This window comes from Hemibagrus wyckioides, linkage group LG10, assembly GCF_019097595.1.
Source record: "Hemibagrus wyckioides isolate EC202008001 linkage group LG10, SWU_Hwy_1.0, whole genome shotgun sequence".
Lineage (NCBI taxonomy): Eukaryota > Metazoa > Chordata > Actinopteri > Siluriformes > Bagridae > Hemibagrus > Hemibagrus wyckioides.
In genome coordinates, this window is record NC_080719.1 from 22,953,907 (window position 1) to 22,970,100 (window position 16,194).

Consider the following 16,194-nt stretch of genomic DNA (forward strand, 5'->3'; position numbering starts at 1 on the left):
ATTGAAATCTTCCCTGCACAAGGCTTCTCTTCTCTGTGTTTTAGAAAATCGGAACCCCAGCTCAAACACCCCTTTCACCAAGGAAGAAATCTGGGAAGCCATCCAGTCTAGCTTCTATCCAGCTTCTGGCGAAGCTCCCGGTTCCGGACGGGTTCCCTGTCGAAGTTAATAAAGAGTTCTGAGCTCAGTGTAATATTAATGCCTGTAATAAATAATCTCTTAGGAACAAGTTCAGAGCCAGAATCCTGGTCAGTGGCTGTTATTAGTCTGCACTTGACAAAAGATAAAGATCTGCTAAACTGGTGTTCTTCCTATTACCTGGTTAGTTTGCTTAATACAGATTTTGAAAAAAGATTTTTGGCCAAAGCTTTAGCTCAAGCAGCTGGAAAATGTCGTGCTTGATCATGAAATCAAGATATGATAAGGTTTGCAGAGTGTTGAGCGTAATCGATCACTTAAATAGGACTTTGCTGTGATTTTATCTCTTGTTGTTGGAAAGGGTAGAGGAGCCCCTGTTTTGTTTGCATCTCTGGAGTGCTGGGGCTTTTTTTTATTAGTCCGATAAAACTTTTATTTTCCAAATCCATGGCTGTGGTCAGTTCTACCCATCTATTATATTTTATAGCACTTAAACTACAGAGTCACAGGAAGCCTGGAGTGACTCAGAGCACAAGGTGGGGGACATAAGGCATCACACACACACACACACACACACTCCAGACGCATTTAAACACAATGACTTTGCACTGCGGGAGTAAACCCCTAAAGCACATGGAGAATATAAAAACCGTGCACACACAGAGGCGGGAATTAAACCCCAACACCAGCAAGAATAACCACCGAGCCACCATGTCATGTGGTCAAAACCAGTGGTTTGTTTATTAATAAATACTCAGTGGCCAGAGGTTGCCTGTCAGGGTTGCTACTGACTCTGAACCTTACAGAACCTCTGGCTGAAGCTGGAAGAACCACTGCATACGTTCTGATCTTTAGCTTGGGCTCGTCTGAGCTCCACCTCTCATCCAGCATCTCAGATTAAACGTTATACCTAACATGGACGACTTGTTTGATTCCAAATATCCTCGCTTGGCTAGCAGGCCGAATTTATCAGAATGATCAATTCTTTTTTCTTTTTTTTTCTTTAGTTGTTGAGAATGTTCTCCAGGGCTGAAGCATTTCTTGCTCATGGCTGCCATGTTGTTTGACCGCAGGTTTTTTTCCCCCTCCCCAAAGGTTAAATTCTCCAATTACAAGGTAATCCAAAAAGGCCTGTTTTATTGAAACCGCGAGAGATGTGTGGAGCTTGGCTGCCTAATCTGCAGGCATATCACTGACCTACACGAATGAAACAGATCAGAATTAAATGCACTGGTTTGTAAACACAGACACCAAAAAAACAGCAGTCCATTTCTATTCCGATGCAAACGCAGTTTTATATTAAAAGATAGCAAAGGAGTAAATCACGGTCACACAACACAGCATGTTAGTATCGCAAAGCAGAAAATTCATATACAGACTTTTCATATTTACAACCCAAGTGACAACCAAAAACGAAGGAATTATAAATATCTCTTAATTAACTTTACAATAGTTCTGCGTGTACTGAGTTTTCAGAGACATAAAGAGAGCGGTGTTAAATAACTGGCACTGGCATGGTGGGGAGAACAAAAACGACTCCAAAAAGTGGTTCATTAAAGTCCTTAGTCTCCAGTGAGTGAAAAGAAAGGGACTGTTCAAGCAATTTGGCAATGAAATGCTTCTTTTTTTTTGTTTTTCTTTTCACAAAAGTCAGGAGGAGTCATTTCTTCAGCCGGGTTTATTTCTTCTCTGCGTGCAGAAGCTGCTGTGTGTCCAGATTCTCTGCTTTGCTTACAGCTCAGGAATGAAACTCATCAAGAACCCAGACGTGAAGCTCAACTTGAACTAAAATGTACGGCGGTGGTAGCTCAAGTGGTTAAGGCTTTGGGTCGTTGACCGGAAGATCAGGGATCAAGCCCTAACACCGCCAAGCTGCCACCATTGGGCCCTTGATCCTCTCTGCTCCAGGGGCGCTGTATCACGGCTGACCCTGTGCTCTGACCCCCAAACCTCCAAGGCTGGGATATGCGAAGAAAGAATTTCACTGTGCAGTGATGTATATGTGACAAATAAAGATTTGGTTTCGAAACGTCCTTCACATACTGCATTATAAACCTGAATAACGCACGCGCTGCTCCGATAAAGAAATTCATTTCAAGCAAAATTAGTAGAGATAGCTGTTCAAACTTTTCTAAATTATAGATTATTATTTTTATTATTATTATTGATGCTGCTAAAGCTGCACACAGAGAAGAAAATGAAAGCTGACTTTGTGTTAATAAATTAGGAAAAAAAAAACGTTCACAATTTTTTTAAAAATCCCTTTGTACAAAAAGAGGAACTATACAACAATAACAATAAAACATCTTTTAAACATGTAGAAATGCTTCTCTGCACTTTCAATTCTGTACAGTGTGTGTGTGTGGCGCCCATTTTGAAATGTCTCGCAAAAACAGAAACAAGAGGCAGAGAAAACAAGCTGAGAGCCGAAGCTGAAGTAGCTGCCGAGTCCATCATTTCCTCCGTCCAGCCCCGTGTGTGTGTGTGTGTGTGTGTGTCAGCAGGGCATGTGCCGAGATTAAATCTGAGTGTATTCCATACACCATGTCACTACTCGAGCTGAACACGATTTTTACTGCGCATGTGCAGAAATGCGTCTGAAGTATGACGAAACGATTTATAATACTGTTGTTATAATCGGAAATTGTGTGAATGAGAGAGAGAGAGAGAGAGAGAGAGAGAGAGGCGCTAATCAGAGATACTAGCCAGCGATAAACATGGTATCGTAAGGTTTTGTTCTGCGCATGCGCGAAACATTATTAGTAGTATTGTCGCCGTCACTACGCGATCCAAAAGGAGACACGCTTTGTTCTGCGCATGCGCGACACTGCTGGCAACACCACATCATAACAGTATTGTAACTATTCAGCGCATGCGCAGTACACATCACAGTTACAATACTGCTCATGTTGTTCGCATTAATTTCGCGCATGCGCGGAACAAACCCTTTTATTTTCACAAATCTCTCCGTTTGTCGCTAGCTAGCATCTCTGATTAGCGCCTCTCTTTCTCTCCACACAAACACACACATCTACAGGAAACACGATCTGTACTGCGCACGTGCGAGAAAAATCAAGGTTTTGCTCTGCGCATGCTGCCAACAACACATATTATTAGTAATAATAACACATAACATTAGTAGCATTATAACAGTATTGTCACTATTCCACGCATGCGCAGAACAAATCGTGTACGGATCGTTACAATACCATTATCATACAAATGATAGTTACAATACCGCTAATAATTGGCAGCAATTTCGCGCATGCGCAGAACACCTTAATTTCTTCCTCACACATGCGCAGTACAAATCATGTTTCCCGTACGGATCGAGTAGTGACATCACACTCTCCATGTTTATTGCTAGCTAGCATTTCTGATTAGCGCCTCTCTCTCCACACAAACACACACATCTCACTGACTACAGCTTCTAGTCATCCGCAAACACACACACCTGTTAAAGCACCACTTAACATAGCATTTCGAAGTGAAGCACACTAACACACCCGCTGCTATCTAGTTAGCCATCTGAATGTAAGAAGAATATGTGAAGGAAAAACTAGTGCCAATTTCCACACACCACCACTATCACTTCTAGATGAAGTTCAGAGAGAAAGAAGCTTTATTTGATCCTAAGGGAAGAATTTTGTTGAGTTTAACGGTTTCATAGCTTGCCTGAGTAAAGTAAAAAAAAAAAAGCGCGGGGGGGGGGGGGCTTCAGTGTACTGTATTAACACTCATTACAGGATGTGTGTGTGTGTGTGTGTGGGGTAGCAGCGAATCAGCATAGCGCTGAAACATGAGTAATGAACTTCAATGCATCACTGATCTATAGCCCAGTATATGTGTGTGTGTGTGTGTGTCCGTTCACTGGGTACACTGTGTGAGCCAAACACAACTCCAGAAACATAAATACGGGTGAAGAAAACATCACCACCAAAATTTGGAACGTTCACTTCATCCGTACAGCTTTTGTGCACGTGTGTGTGAGATAGTCTTCTGTATCAGGGATGATGAGAAACGAATCATCACGCAATACTTAACTTGGTTTCATGACTGTTGTGCATCATGATGATGATGAAATACTCCATGAATTTATTTAAGAGTTGTCAAAACTACACTAGTCCTCTCGCGCCAAACCCCAGACACAGCTTTTTCATTGCCGAGCGATTTCTAATTTTTTTCTGTGCTGTTCTCATGATAAGTGATGTGCAACACGGATAGGGCACAGCTGCTTTTAGCTTAGCCAGGGACTGAAATAGATGCATCCTAGTGCTATTATTCCACTGCAGGAATCACACTCATGTACTGCTACATGATCTCAGGAGTTCTTCAAATCAGGACAAAAAAGAATTTGCAACGTCCAGAAAACAGCACAGGAAAAAAATATGAATAAGTCGTCATGTTTTGACTGAATGGCTATGTTTGGGCTAAGAGGAACGTGTGTGTGTGTGAGCCTCAATTCTGACTGAGCCGTTCCTTTTTAACAGTCAGTCAAATACATAATGTTTTCCAAAAATAAAATAAAAAATAAAAGAGAGATAGACAATGAGTAAAAAGGAAGCAACGTGTCCATCATGAGGCGGTTTGTGTTGAGCCTCTCTCTCTCTCTCTCTCTCTCTCTCTCTCTCTCTCAGGAGGTTCAGAAAGCACCAGGACAGCGCTTGGTACTTAGGCGCAGTCATTCATCCGAGTCCTGTGAGGCCTTTAGCAGTTTTAGCACTTTAAGAACGAACAACGATATTTAGATAAATAAAATTGGTAAACTGACAAGGGGCTGCAGCAACCGGGTTTAAAACAAACAAACAAAAAAAAACTTCTTGTGTTTACTAACGAGTCTGCACAAGAAAAAGCGCATCACTTTATACACAATAATCTGTCTTTGACAAATAACAAAAAACAAATAGTTTTCAGTATACTGATATATCGATATATCTTAAATTGTCCCTGTTCTGTAATTCATATTTCTCAGCAAAAAAACAAAACAAAACAAAACACTTAGTGTCAGCATTGTCCGTCCACTGACTGGATGGTGATGGCCAGTGCTGTGTGTGTGTGTGTGTGAGCTTTACACTTCGCTCTCAGTGGAGGGTTTGCGATTTGGGACCCAGCCCGTGTCGGGGAGCGTGCTGTGGCGTTTGGGCGTGGCCACAGGAGCAGTGTTCAGACTCGAGCATTCTGATTGGTCGCCCTGAAGCAGCTGTTCGGTCTCTGTGTCGTCCAAGGAGGCAGAACTTGCCTGAAGGGAGGCGGAGCTTGCCTGTAAGGACACGGTGTCGGTGCGCATGCAGGTTTTGAAGGTGCCTCCTCGACACACTTTCAGCTGCTTCAGATCCTCCCAGTAAAGCTCCTCCCCTGAGAGGAGACACACCCCCTCCACGATACGGATCTTCTCATTGGTGTAATTGCCCTCCTGCTGAGACACACACACACGTTTAGCAGTTTCAACACAACTATACTTTAAGCCGTATTTAGACGACAGTGTCGAGTCTAACTCTACTACACATGCTGCTTTCATGCAGACGCAGATTTTCAGTGACACTAAATCAGTAGGAAAATGTTTAATTAGTAACAATCATAAAACTCATAAATTACTGTACACTTTATCTATAAACTCAAATGTCAAATATTATTAAACATAAACACACACACACACCTACATGCACGCAGACAGACACACACACACGGGCAAGCTCACAGGCACGCATTCACACAGAGGCACACACACACGCCAGCACACAGACACACACACACCTGCACACACACGCCAGCACACAGACACACACGCATCTTTACACACACGCCAGCACACAGACACACACGCATCTTTACACACACGCCAGCACACAGACACACAAGCACCCACACACATAGACACACACATGAGCCTGCACACACACACTGAGACAGATGTGTATACACAGACACAGACACACACCCACCCGCACATACACAGTCATGTGCACACACACACACCGACTCACCTACCCGCACACACAGACACACACGCGTGCCCACACACAAACACGCAAGCACCCACACACAAGCACCCGCACACAAACACACAAGCACCCGCACACAAACACCCAAGCACCCACACACAAACACCCAAGCACCCACACACAAACACCCGCACACAAACACACACAGACACACACATCCACACGCTAGTGATTTCAAGCTAAAAATTTAGCTCTGGATTCAACAAGATTCTCTGTTTCAATCCAACACCAGCCTGTCATGCTGTTTAACTACCTTCGTTCGCCGCCGTTTTGGAGAAAGGAAAAGAGTGAATTAGAAGATGAAGGGAGAGAGGGAGTTGTACGGGTGAGAAAGCTGTAGTGGAGGAAGAGTGAAGGAAAGAAGAACAGATTAAATGACGAGTGCACTAAACAACTCTCTTATTTAACAAAACAACAGGAAAACCGGAACAAACTTATAGTTCAGAATCTACTCTGTAATGAACTCATTAACAAAATATAACAGATGAAAGTTCTAAATCTTTGCGTATGAGAACGTAAAGCTCGAGAGCGTCATGATGACCGAGTCACTGGACAGAGATGTGCCGATGGAACGTAATGATGTTCCTGAGCCGCTGCGAGTCGCACAAAATCTGTACGTCTACATCACACTCACGACACTAACCCCAGCGTGAAAGCAGTCTGTGCTACACGGTGACGGATGTGAGCCGGCAGCCAATCGGAAGAGAGGGGGTAGAGTCAAGACAAAGCGAAGTGGGGTGAGAAAGCGAAAGCGCCTGACCATGACGGATGAACGTGTCTCCTTGCGAAGCGGTCGAGCTGCTAGCGATCATGATCATGACCGAGTGTTTATCATGAAAAATAAACAAAAGAAAACTAAAAGATGACGGCGTGATCGTACCTCTTTTTTATATCGTAGCTGGTTGTATATGGGTGGTTTCTGCACAGTTTCTATTTTCACTTCCTGTGTTGATGTTCTGTAGGAGGGATTACTGTACGTCAGGTTGCTCACTCCAGGATCAGCAAACTTTGATTTTTTGTGCCTGAGGATAAAAAAAAAAAAAAAAAGGGATCATTTAGACACGGCAGCTCACACACTGAGCTCCGCCCTCCTGACGTCAATTCATCTCTTTAAAGATGTAACATACACCGATCAGGCATAACATTATGACCAGTGAGAGGTGAAGTGAATCAGACTGATGATCTCCTCATCATGGCACCTGTTAGTGGGTGGGATATATTAGGCAGCAAGTGAACATTTTGTCCTCAAAGTTGATGTGTTAGAAGCAGGAAAAATGGACAAGTGTAAGGATTTGAGCGAGTTTGATGAAGGACCAAATTGTGATGGCTAGACCACTGGATCAGAGCATCTCCAAAACTGCAGCTCTTATGGGGTGTTCCAGGTCTGCAGTGGTCAGTATCTATCAAAAGTATCCTTTAAGTCCTGTAAGTATCCATGGAGGCCCCACCTCACAACTTACAGGACTTAAAGGATCTGCTGCTAACATCTTGGTACCAGATACCACAGCACACCTTCAGGGATCTAGTGGAGTCCATGCCTCAAGAGGTCAGGGCTGCTTTGGCAGCGAAAGGGGGACCAACACAACATTAGGCAGGTGGTCATAATGTTATGCCCGACTGGTGTATAGTGTTGTGTATTTAGGTTTATTTTGTAATTATTATTTTAAAATAAATTTTGCGCTGTATCCTGCTCAGGCTCGTGATGAATTACTTCGGTTGTGTACTGATGCACCTGTAAATGATGAAGACGGCAATGAGGATGAGGATGGCCAGCACTGTCAGCGCTCCTCCGATCACATAGCTGATGTGAAGGCCTTCACCTGTTTCACCAATAAAGAGAAAAGGAGTTTATCCTCTTCTATCAAGAAGCTGAATAAACACCGTATACTGCTGAAATAAATCTCGTACCGTGTGGAGCGGACACCACATTACTCTGAACGCAGCCGTCCACGGCGCCGCTCTTCTCTGTACAGCTGGAGGAAAAGCGTGTGTGTGTTAGTAAACTAGTACAGTAATAAAAATTGTTCGGAGTAAATATTTAAGACTTAAACACTCACTTCTGTGCGGGTCGGCCCTGCTGAGGTTTGTCTGTCGGCAGTTTTGCGCGTTTGTTAGGAGCTTGAGTCCCAGCGGTCACTTTGTCCGGCATGACAGGAACATAACCGGCAACTTTAAGAGACGGAAGCGGTGCGATAAAAACACTCAACAACACATCATTATGTTATTCTGTGTACCTCTTCTTCTTATGATTATTACTGTATTGTGTGTTAGTTAAACTCACTGGTGGAGCACGGCCGCTCGTCCGGCTCGTCTGGACATGCGCACACAAACCCGTTGGACTTGGCGAGGCAGAGGTGCGTACAGCCTCCGTTATTGACTCCGCAGTGATTAGTGCCTAATAGAAGAGAGCGAGAGGACACACTGCTGATTCACTCACTTCACACCACAGAGGGGTCAGTTCTCAAATCTGACCAGTGGCACCGATCTGCTGCCATCAAGGCGAGTCAGATTCGTGACTAAACCCTAAATACAGAAACAATCCGATTCCTGACTCTCTGAATGACTCACAGATATGTTGGGAAAATGAAAAGAAGACGGACCACAAGGACAAGACACTGAGGAAGCTAATCTTTTTCATTCAATATATTCCAGATGTCTCTGAAACCTTAAACCAGCTAGATACAAAATGTCATTCAGGGCAACAAATGACATCACTGAATACATTTCATTTGTCCTACTCTGGATTTTTGTAATCATTTATTAATTGTCTTGATTTATGGCTCCTTAATTTCAAGGGCTCACCAAAAAAGTAATGAAGCAAATGAAGAAAGCAATGAAGACACGTGGAACTGCTCTTACCAGACTGACGGTTTGGTGCCACCACAATAATGTCCATTAACCCCTCAACATTAGCGAGAACGGTCTCCTTGTTGCGACCCGTGTGTTTATCCACTCTCTGGATTGATTTTGTTTGCCAGTCTGTCCAGTAGATCCAGCGGTCTTGCTGCGAGATGCGGGAGAAACGAATTAGAGGAGAGGAAACCGGCTTCAGCTGGGTACAGAGGAGAGAGGAAAATGGAGGGAAAAGGAGGTTGGGGGGGAGGGATGGGGAGGAGAAACGAGGGTCAGAGATGGAAGGGTGTGGATGAAGGAGATAGTGATGTTAGGGGTGAGAAATGAGAAGAATGAGTGGAGGATTTGAGAGAGTGAGTGGAGGACTGGTTGGTGAGTGAGTGAGTGGGAGGGAGGTGAAGATAAAGAAGAAGAAGATTACCTGTGTGAGAGCAAACGGATGTGATACCGGACTGACCAAGACTTGGCGCAGTTTGCCACTCAGGTCGGAACTTTCTATGCGGTCCAGGTGTGCGTCCACCCAGAAGATCCTACACACACACACACAGTAAGATGTGCCACTAACTCAATGAAGGACTCAATCACCAACTGATGCAGATTCACTGACTCGCTGATTCACTGATTCCCTGATTTGCTGACTCGCTGATTCACTGAATTCCTGATTTGCTGACTCGCTGATTCACTGATTCCCTGATTTGCTGACTCGCTGATTCACTGATTCCCTGATTTGCTGACTCGCTGATTCCCTGATTTGCTGACTCGCTGATTCACTGATTCCCTGATTTGCTGACTCGCTGATTCACTGAATTCCTGATTTGTTGACTCGCTGATTCACTGATTCCCTGATTTGCTGACTCGCTGATTCACTGAATTCCTGATTTGCTGACTCGCTGATTCACTGATTCCCTGATTTGCTGACTCGCTGATTCACTGATTCCCTGATTTGCTGACTCGCTGATTCCCTGATTTGCTGACTCGCTGATTCCCTGATTTGCTGACTCGCTGATTCACTGATTCCCTGATTTGCTGACTCGCTGATTCACTGAATTCCTGATTTGTTGACTCGCTGATTCCCTGATTTGCTGACTCGCTGATTCACTGATTCCCTGATTTGCTGACTCGCTGATTCACTGAATTCCTGATTTGTTGACTCGCTGATTCACTGATTCCCTGATTTGCTGACTCGCTGATTCACTGAATTCCTGATTTGCTGACTCGCTGATTCACTGACATGCTCTATAGAAGCTAAATCTAAAACAGGAACAGGCAAGAGTTTGTTTCCTCTCACACTTCTCAGCTAGATACAAACACAACTCAGCTTTCTGAACACTGTTATCTCTTGTAGAAACACTGATTAACGTTGCCAAAAATGCTGCCTACACTGCTTCCTTCTGAAGGAATGTGGTCATCTTGTTTATTTACATGCTGTGGCATGTTGTATAAATGAATATCAAATGCAAACACTGTTCTCTTCCTGTTTCTTACCTGCGAGTGTCATAATCCAGTGTGAGTCCGTTCGGCCAGCCAAGGTCCGTGTTGATCAGAACTTTGCGGTCCGACCCATCCAGATTAGCACGCTCGATTTTAGCAATGTGACCCCAGTCTGTCCAGAACAAATACCTAAAAAAGAATCACAGACAATCAGTCAGCATTAGGGACACAAGAGAGATTTTTGTGTTTCTCCAGCATTCCGTGTTCTGATTGGCTGAGAGCAGCAGGGAATACGTTACACATAGCGGAGTTGATAAACACAGGACACACACTGATGTCTCACCCTTTACTGGGGAACACGGCGATGGCTCTCGGCTCATCCAGGCTGTTGTTGATCAGGATTTTCCGTGCTGATCCATCCAGTCTGGAAACCTCGATGGTGTTTCGACCCGTGTCGGTCCAGTACATGTTCCTGGCCACCCAGTCGACTGCCAGGCCATCTGTAGTCCTCAGACCCTGACTGACCACCGTCTCCATCCCGCTCCCGTCCAAATTCACCCGTCTGAAAAACAACAGAAAATACTGACGTGTTTTACCGGTCATCTGATGACGACTGAAGACAATGGAGTAGTGGAGGCTACTGTAAGGTCCTTCAGTTGTTTTCAACATTAAACATTACGCATGAACATTAGTGTATTAGTTATACAAGTACCTGATGACGTCTAGCGAGACGTCGGTGTAGTACAGTTTGCCCTGCACGCTGTCGTAGTCGAGTGAGATGACATTGTGCAGCTCAGGGACGGGGATGTGGACATCCGTGTGGTCGCTGGTGTCCAGGGAGATGCGACGCACGCTGACGCGGTTGGAGAAGAGCAGGTAAGACTCAGGAATGTCATCACACGACCTGCCATCGCTCTTCAGAACAATGCCTGTAGGGCAGCCGCAGGACGTGCCGTTGGGGCGCGGCAGACACAGGTGGGAACAGCCGCCGTTATTCCGACCACAGCGATTAAAACCTGACACAAACAGAAGGCTTATTATCTTTTTATACACCAGTTTTACAGAAGCATATTAAGCTGACTGACTCCCAGGAGCATTTTATTTATTAGCAATAAACCTGTCCCTCTGTATGAGCTCTGCTACAGGAGCTGTAATTACTGATGATCTCTGAGTTCAGTCCTTACCCAGAGGTCTGTCTCTGTCCATGGCCTGGATGTCCATGAGTCCGGGCAGGTTTGATCGCACGGTGATGATGTTGTCTCCTGTGTTTTTGTCAGCTCTCTGAATGCTGCGACTCTGCCAGTCGGTCCAGTAAATGTGCGGACCGAGCAGCGCAAGGCCGTATGGGTGCTGAACTGGAGAAACCAGCGTCTTGCGGTTCGAACCGTTCAGATCTGCCGCTTCGATTCGCTACAGGCAAAAGCATACAAAAAAATGTAATTCATTTTAATTCAAATATCGATCTACGAGTTAATTAAGCTTTTATCTGCTAGGAACAACAGATGAATGATTGCTGTGTATTTCTCCTCACCTCTGTGTGGGCGTCGGCCCAGAGGAGCTGTGACCCAGCTTTGTCTATGGCGAGTCCATTTGGCCAGCCCAGATTATTACTGATCAGAACCACACGGTCAGAACCGTCCATCGCCGCTCGCTCCAGCTTGGCGTGTTCACCCCAGTCTGTCCAGTACATGAAGCTACAAACAGAGAAGAGACACACAGATCAAGACTGGAAATATTGTTAAGGTCCCTGATAAATAGCTGCTTTAAACTGAGTGAAGTGAGGAGAGGCAAACAGCACTGGTCCTCATCTGATTTACCCCATTTCGTGATACAGAGCGATGGCACGTGGGCTGTCCAGGTTTTTCCATACCAGAACTTTCCGCATGGATCCGTTCAGATTGGCCACTTCGATGCGGTTGGTTCCTGTGTCGGTCCAGTAGATTTTCCTTCCTACTGAATCAACAGCAAGACCATCGGTCGTCATCAGACCTATGGCGAGAGCACGGAATGAGAATGAGTGTAGGCAAACTGTTAGCGTGAGCTTCCACAGGAGGAACGGGTGAGAGGAGCAAGTGTAAGAGGAGAGCATTTGAGAGGAGCACACATGAGAGGAGCGTGCGTGAAAGGAGCGAGTGTGAGAAGAGAGCGTCTGAGAGAGGAACGTGTGTGAGAGGAACGCGTGTGTGAGGAGCACGTGTGAGAGGAGCGCACGTGTGAAAGGAGTGCGAGTGAGAGGAGACCGCATGTAAGAGGAGCATGTGTGTGAGAGGAGTGCGTGTGACAGGAGAGTGCGTGAGAAAGGAGTGCAAGTGAGAGGAGAGCGCATGTGAGAGGAGCGCGTGTGTGAGAGGAGCGCGTGTGAGAGGAGCACTCAAGTTCTTACCATTTGCTAGTCAAAGAGCAATAAAATATAAGCTCCTTACCGGTGGAAATGACGTCCTCGTGTCCTGAGCCGTTCATGTTTGCTCTGCTGATCTTCTTCAGTGTGCTGTCTGACCAATACACTTTACCTGCACACACACACACACACACACACACACAGAGCAGGGCATCACCTTCCACTACATCACTATAACCTGCAAAATGTTTGCTTTTGGAAATCTGCTGCTATGAGGTAAAGAGGATTTAAATGAGGACGAGGACATACCCTCTCTGGGATCCACGCCGATGGCAATGGTGTTCTTCATGGAGCCGTTAACAGCCAACACCACATCGGCGAAATACGGGATGTCGAGAGAAACCATCCGAATGTCTGTCCTCCGAGCGAAGATCAGGAAACTGTTCATTCCTGTGGTGAATAAATCACAGCTAAAGAGTCACTTCTGTGTTTAATGTTGTCGCACTGCAGGAAATAAAGTCACACTAATTGTTTTAATGATTAAGATGCAGTTTGTCTTCACTGTTAGATCAGAATTGAGCTACATGACCAAAGATTTCTCATCTCAAAGAATATTCATGAGTCTGAGAGACGAAGCAACACGGAGCGGCGGAATAACGATGGCATTAAACTCCACCTACCACAGCCTCATGCCTTTACATCCAACAAAAACCTGAACCTTAAGAGCAAATACACCGCTTAATAAATCTCTTAAGGTTTTAACAAATTTTCCCCCTTCTCACGGCGCGTGATAAATGATCCAGAGCTTCACCAACAAACTCACCTGGAGTGCAGGTTTTTCCGTCCACCTGAAGGTTTATTCCAGTAGGACAGGCACAGCTGGAGCCTTTAGGAGCAGGAGCCAATAAACACAGATGACTGCAGCCGCCGTTATTCACTGAGCATGCGGTCTGGACTGGAGAAAGAAAAATAAACAGACAAATAAACACATAAATCATTTCATTCATTCATTCCTTCAGACAGAGAAGTATAAAGAGAAATTCAGGAACTCCCAGATCTCAAATTTTCTAGGTTTTCCTGCATCTTATGATTTCAGTCGTCCTCTCTGAAAGAAGTCGCTTGACTTGTTCCTCAGCCACGCGCGCACGCACACACACACACACACACACACACACACACACACAAGAACAGGACCTTCTAAAGCAGGAAAGGATTTGATTCATTTCTTTTCCTGAAGCCACGGTGCATAAATTAGTTACACAGAGATTCACTTAATCCTTGTTTCTGAAAAGAAATAAGACCCTGAGCACCTCAAGGAGCCTCATTCCTCTCATCAGGACTGCTGTGAGGCACTGAGTCACGTTTACACTACTGAACAGATACACAACCCCTCAGCTTCCTGTTTCTACACGTTCACAAACACATTAAAAATGAATCTCCTCGGAATGGAGCTGTAAGTACTGCGGTGTGTATAAGGAGAAGAAGAAGCGATCCACTGGATCGGACACGAGGACACTAAACATCAGCTTTTATCTTGTCACACAACACACACGAGTCCTGACCTGCTTCTCTGTGTCGGTGGAACATGTGGATGTCCATGAGGTTCTCCAAGTTGTCTGCTAGCGTGCTTCGTCCCAAACCGGTCAATTTGTCCGCGCTTTCGATGCTCTTGGACTGCCAGTCCGTCCAGTAGATCTTGTCTCCGTGCAGCGTGAGGCCAAATGGATGAGGCAGCTGGCTGCCAATCAGCACCTTCACAGGGAAAACATTGTAGTGTCAAGTACTTACAAATAATAATTATTAATTAGTACTTTATTTATTAAATTACTAATGATTTATATACTTTATTACTAATAATTTATATAATAATTACTAATAATTTATATACTACTAATTTATTTATAAAGTACTAATTTATTAATTAGTACTTTAATTATTAAATAGTACTTAATAGTACAAATAATAATTATTAATAATTATTTATGATGAAACAATTGAAGTCCTCCAGGTCATTCCCAGATCTCTTACCTGTCTGTCCGAGCCATCGAAGTTTCCGAACTCTATGGTCTTCATGCCGGCGTCGGCCCAGTAAAGTCGCTGTGTCTCGTAATCGATGGCTAATCCGTTAGGCCATGTCAGGTTGGTGGAGATGATGACCCCGCGATTGGACGCGTCCATTCCAGCTCGCTCGATTTTAGGGTTCGCTCCCCAGTCTGTCCAGTACATGAACCTAACGAAAGAAAAGCACAGCTCAGGTAGTGTTCCATTCAGGATTAGGCGATGCGATCATCATATCTTTGGGATAAATTTTCTGAGATATTGTGGATATCAGGAATTTTTCTAAATAAATATTTTTTTAAATAATTTCAAACTGACTGGAAGTGCCCCTGAAATTATGTTAAAAATTGCAATAAATGAATTTTCACATAAATAAATATCACTCTCCAACCCCTGTTCAACGTTAAACAAAAGTTTTTCAATTCTTTTTAGAATATAATTTATATAAATATATATATAAATATATAATTATATATAAATTTTTTTCTAAATATATATAAAATCTAAAAAAAAAATTTTTTTTTAAATATTTTTTATAAAAAATATAAAAAAATATTTAGAAATTTTTTTTTTAAAAAGTTACCTATTATAGTTAACTATTGTTAAATTTTAGATACAACAAAAGAAGTTACAACAAATATATAATACATTTATTGTACATATAAAAAACATACATATATTATAATGTATAATGCTGCAGGACTGGCAGAAGATCAGATGTTTCATAAAAAGCCTCTGAGAATTGTGATTTTCTTTTTTTTTTGTCTCATCCTCGTCCTGTATTCCCTGTGTTCTGTCCAGTCCTCTCATCTATTACATTTTACAGTAATATAACTGGAAACCCTGTATGAAATATCTTAGCTAAGGTGATATAAACAGTCCGGATGAAACCCCACTAATCCCCTGATTTGACGAGTTCCTCCTCAGATTTACAGAAAGCAGATATTCAGGTCGGGTTCCTCACCCTCCGATAGGATCCACCACAATGTCTCGAGGACGATCCAGGTTCTCCCAAATGAGCACCGTGCGCATGCTGCCGTCCGTGTTGGACACCTCAATGCGATCTGTACCTGAGCAGCACATGGAAATCACACACACACAGGATTTAGTAGAAGCACACTGCAAATAATCGCGAAAAACAAGAACAACAAAACAAGGGGAACAGCACTGAAGACATTTGTGCCAGGAGAAAAATAATGGACATTAGTGTGATCACATGACCTCTAAACTGATCATGACTTCCTTCATGGATGTAATATAACAGCTGATGATCCAAGCTGAGCGCCAGGTTATAAATAAAACGTATTTTACCCTCGGTGTTTATTTATTGATCTGTTTGTACCTGCATCAGTCCAGTAGAGTTTGTGTGTGAGC

General features: G+C 43.9%; 1 protein-coding gene across 8 annotated transcripts in view; it reads right to left on the reverse strand.

The window, feature by feature from the left end:
* Window positions 1-1,656: 1,656 nt before the first annotated feature.
* lrp4 (low density lipoprotein receptor-related protein 4) overlaps window positions 1,657-16,194 on the reverse strand; it is a 78,331-nt gene continuing 63,793 nt past the window's right edge. For 2 of the 8 annotated variants that reach the window (XM_058400470.1, XM_058400469.1), the window contains exons 18-38: window positions 16,163-16,194; window positions 15,785-15,890; window positions 14,791-14,992; window positions 14,325-14,514; window positions 13,586-13,717; window positions 13,072-13,212; window positions 12,848-12,934; window positions 12,242-12,413; window positions 11,956-12,118; window positions 11,609-11,834; window positions 11,137-11,440; window positions 10,768-10,986; window positions 10,479-10,613; window positions 9,415-9,523; window positions 9,000-9,144; window positions 8,422-8,535; window positions 8,198-8,309; window positions 8,049-8,113; window positions 7,873-7,960; window positions 7,021-7,162; window positions 1,657-5,554 (exon numbers count right to left, since the gene is read on the reverse strand). The exon at window positions 16,163-16,194 is cut by the window's right edge and continues 50 nt beyond it. In XM_058400470.1, coding sequence (XP_058256453.1) covers window positions 5,207-5,554; window positions 7,021-7,162; window positions 7,873-7,960; window positions 8,049-8,113; window positions 8,198-8,309; window positions 8,422-8,535; window positions 9,000-9,144; window positions 9,415-9,523; window positions 10,479-10,613; window positions 10,768-10,986; window positions 11,137-11,440; window positions 11,609-11,834; window positions 11,956-12,118; window positions 12,242-12,413; window positions 12,848-12,934; window positions 13,072-13,212; window positions 13,586-13,717; window positions 14,325-14,514; window positions 14,791-14,992; window positions 15,785-15,890; window positions 16,163-16,194 — 3,232 coding nt within the window. In that variant the 3' untranslated portion in view covers window positions 1,657-5,206. Of the gene's footprint in view, window positions 5,555-6,393; window positions 6,475-7,020; window positions 7,163-7,872; window positions 7,961-8,048; window positions 8,114-8,197; window positions 8,310-8,421; window positions 8,536-8,999; window positions 9,193-9,414; window positions 9,524-10,478; window positions 10,614-10,767; window positions 10,987-11,136; window positions 11,441-11,608; window positions 11,835-11,955; window positions 12,119-12,241; window positions 12,414-12,847; window positions 12,935-13,071; window positions 13,213-13,585; window positions 13,718-14,324; window positions 14,515-14,790; window positions 14,993-15,784; window positions 15,891-16,162 lie in introns of all 8 variants that reach the window. The other 6 variants (XM_058400468.1, XM_058400467.1, XM_058400465.1 and 3 more) reach the window with 4 other exon arrangements.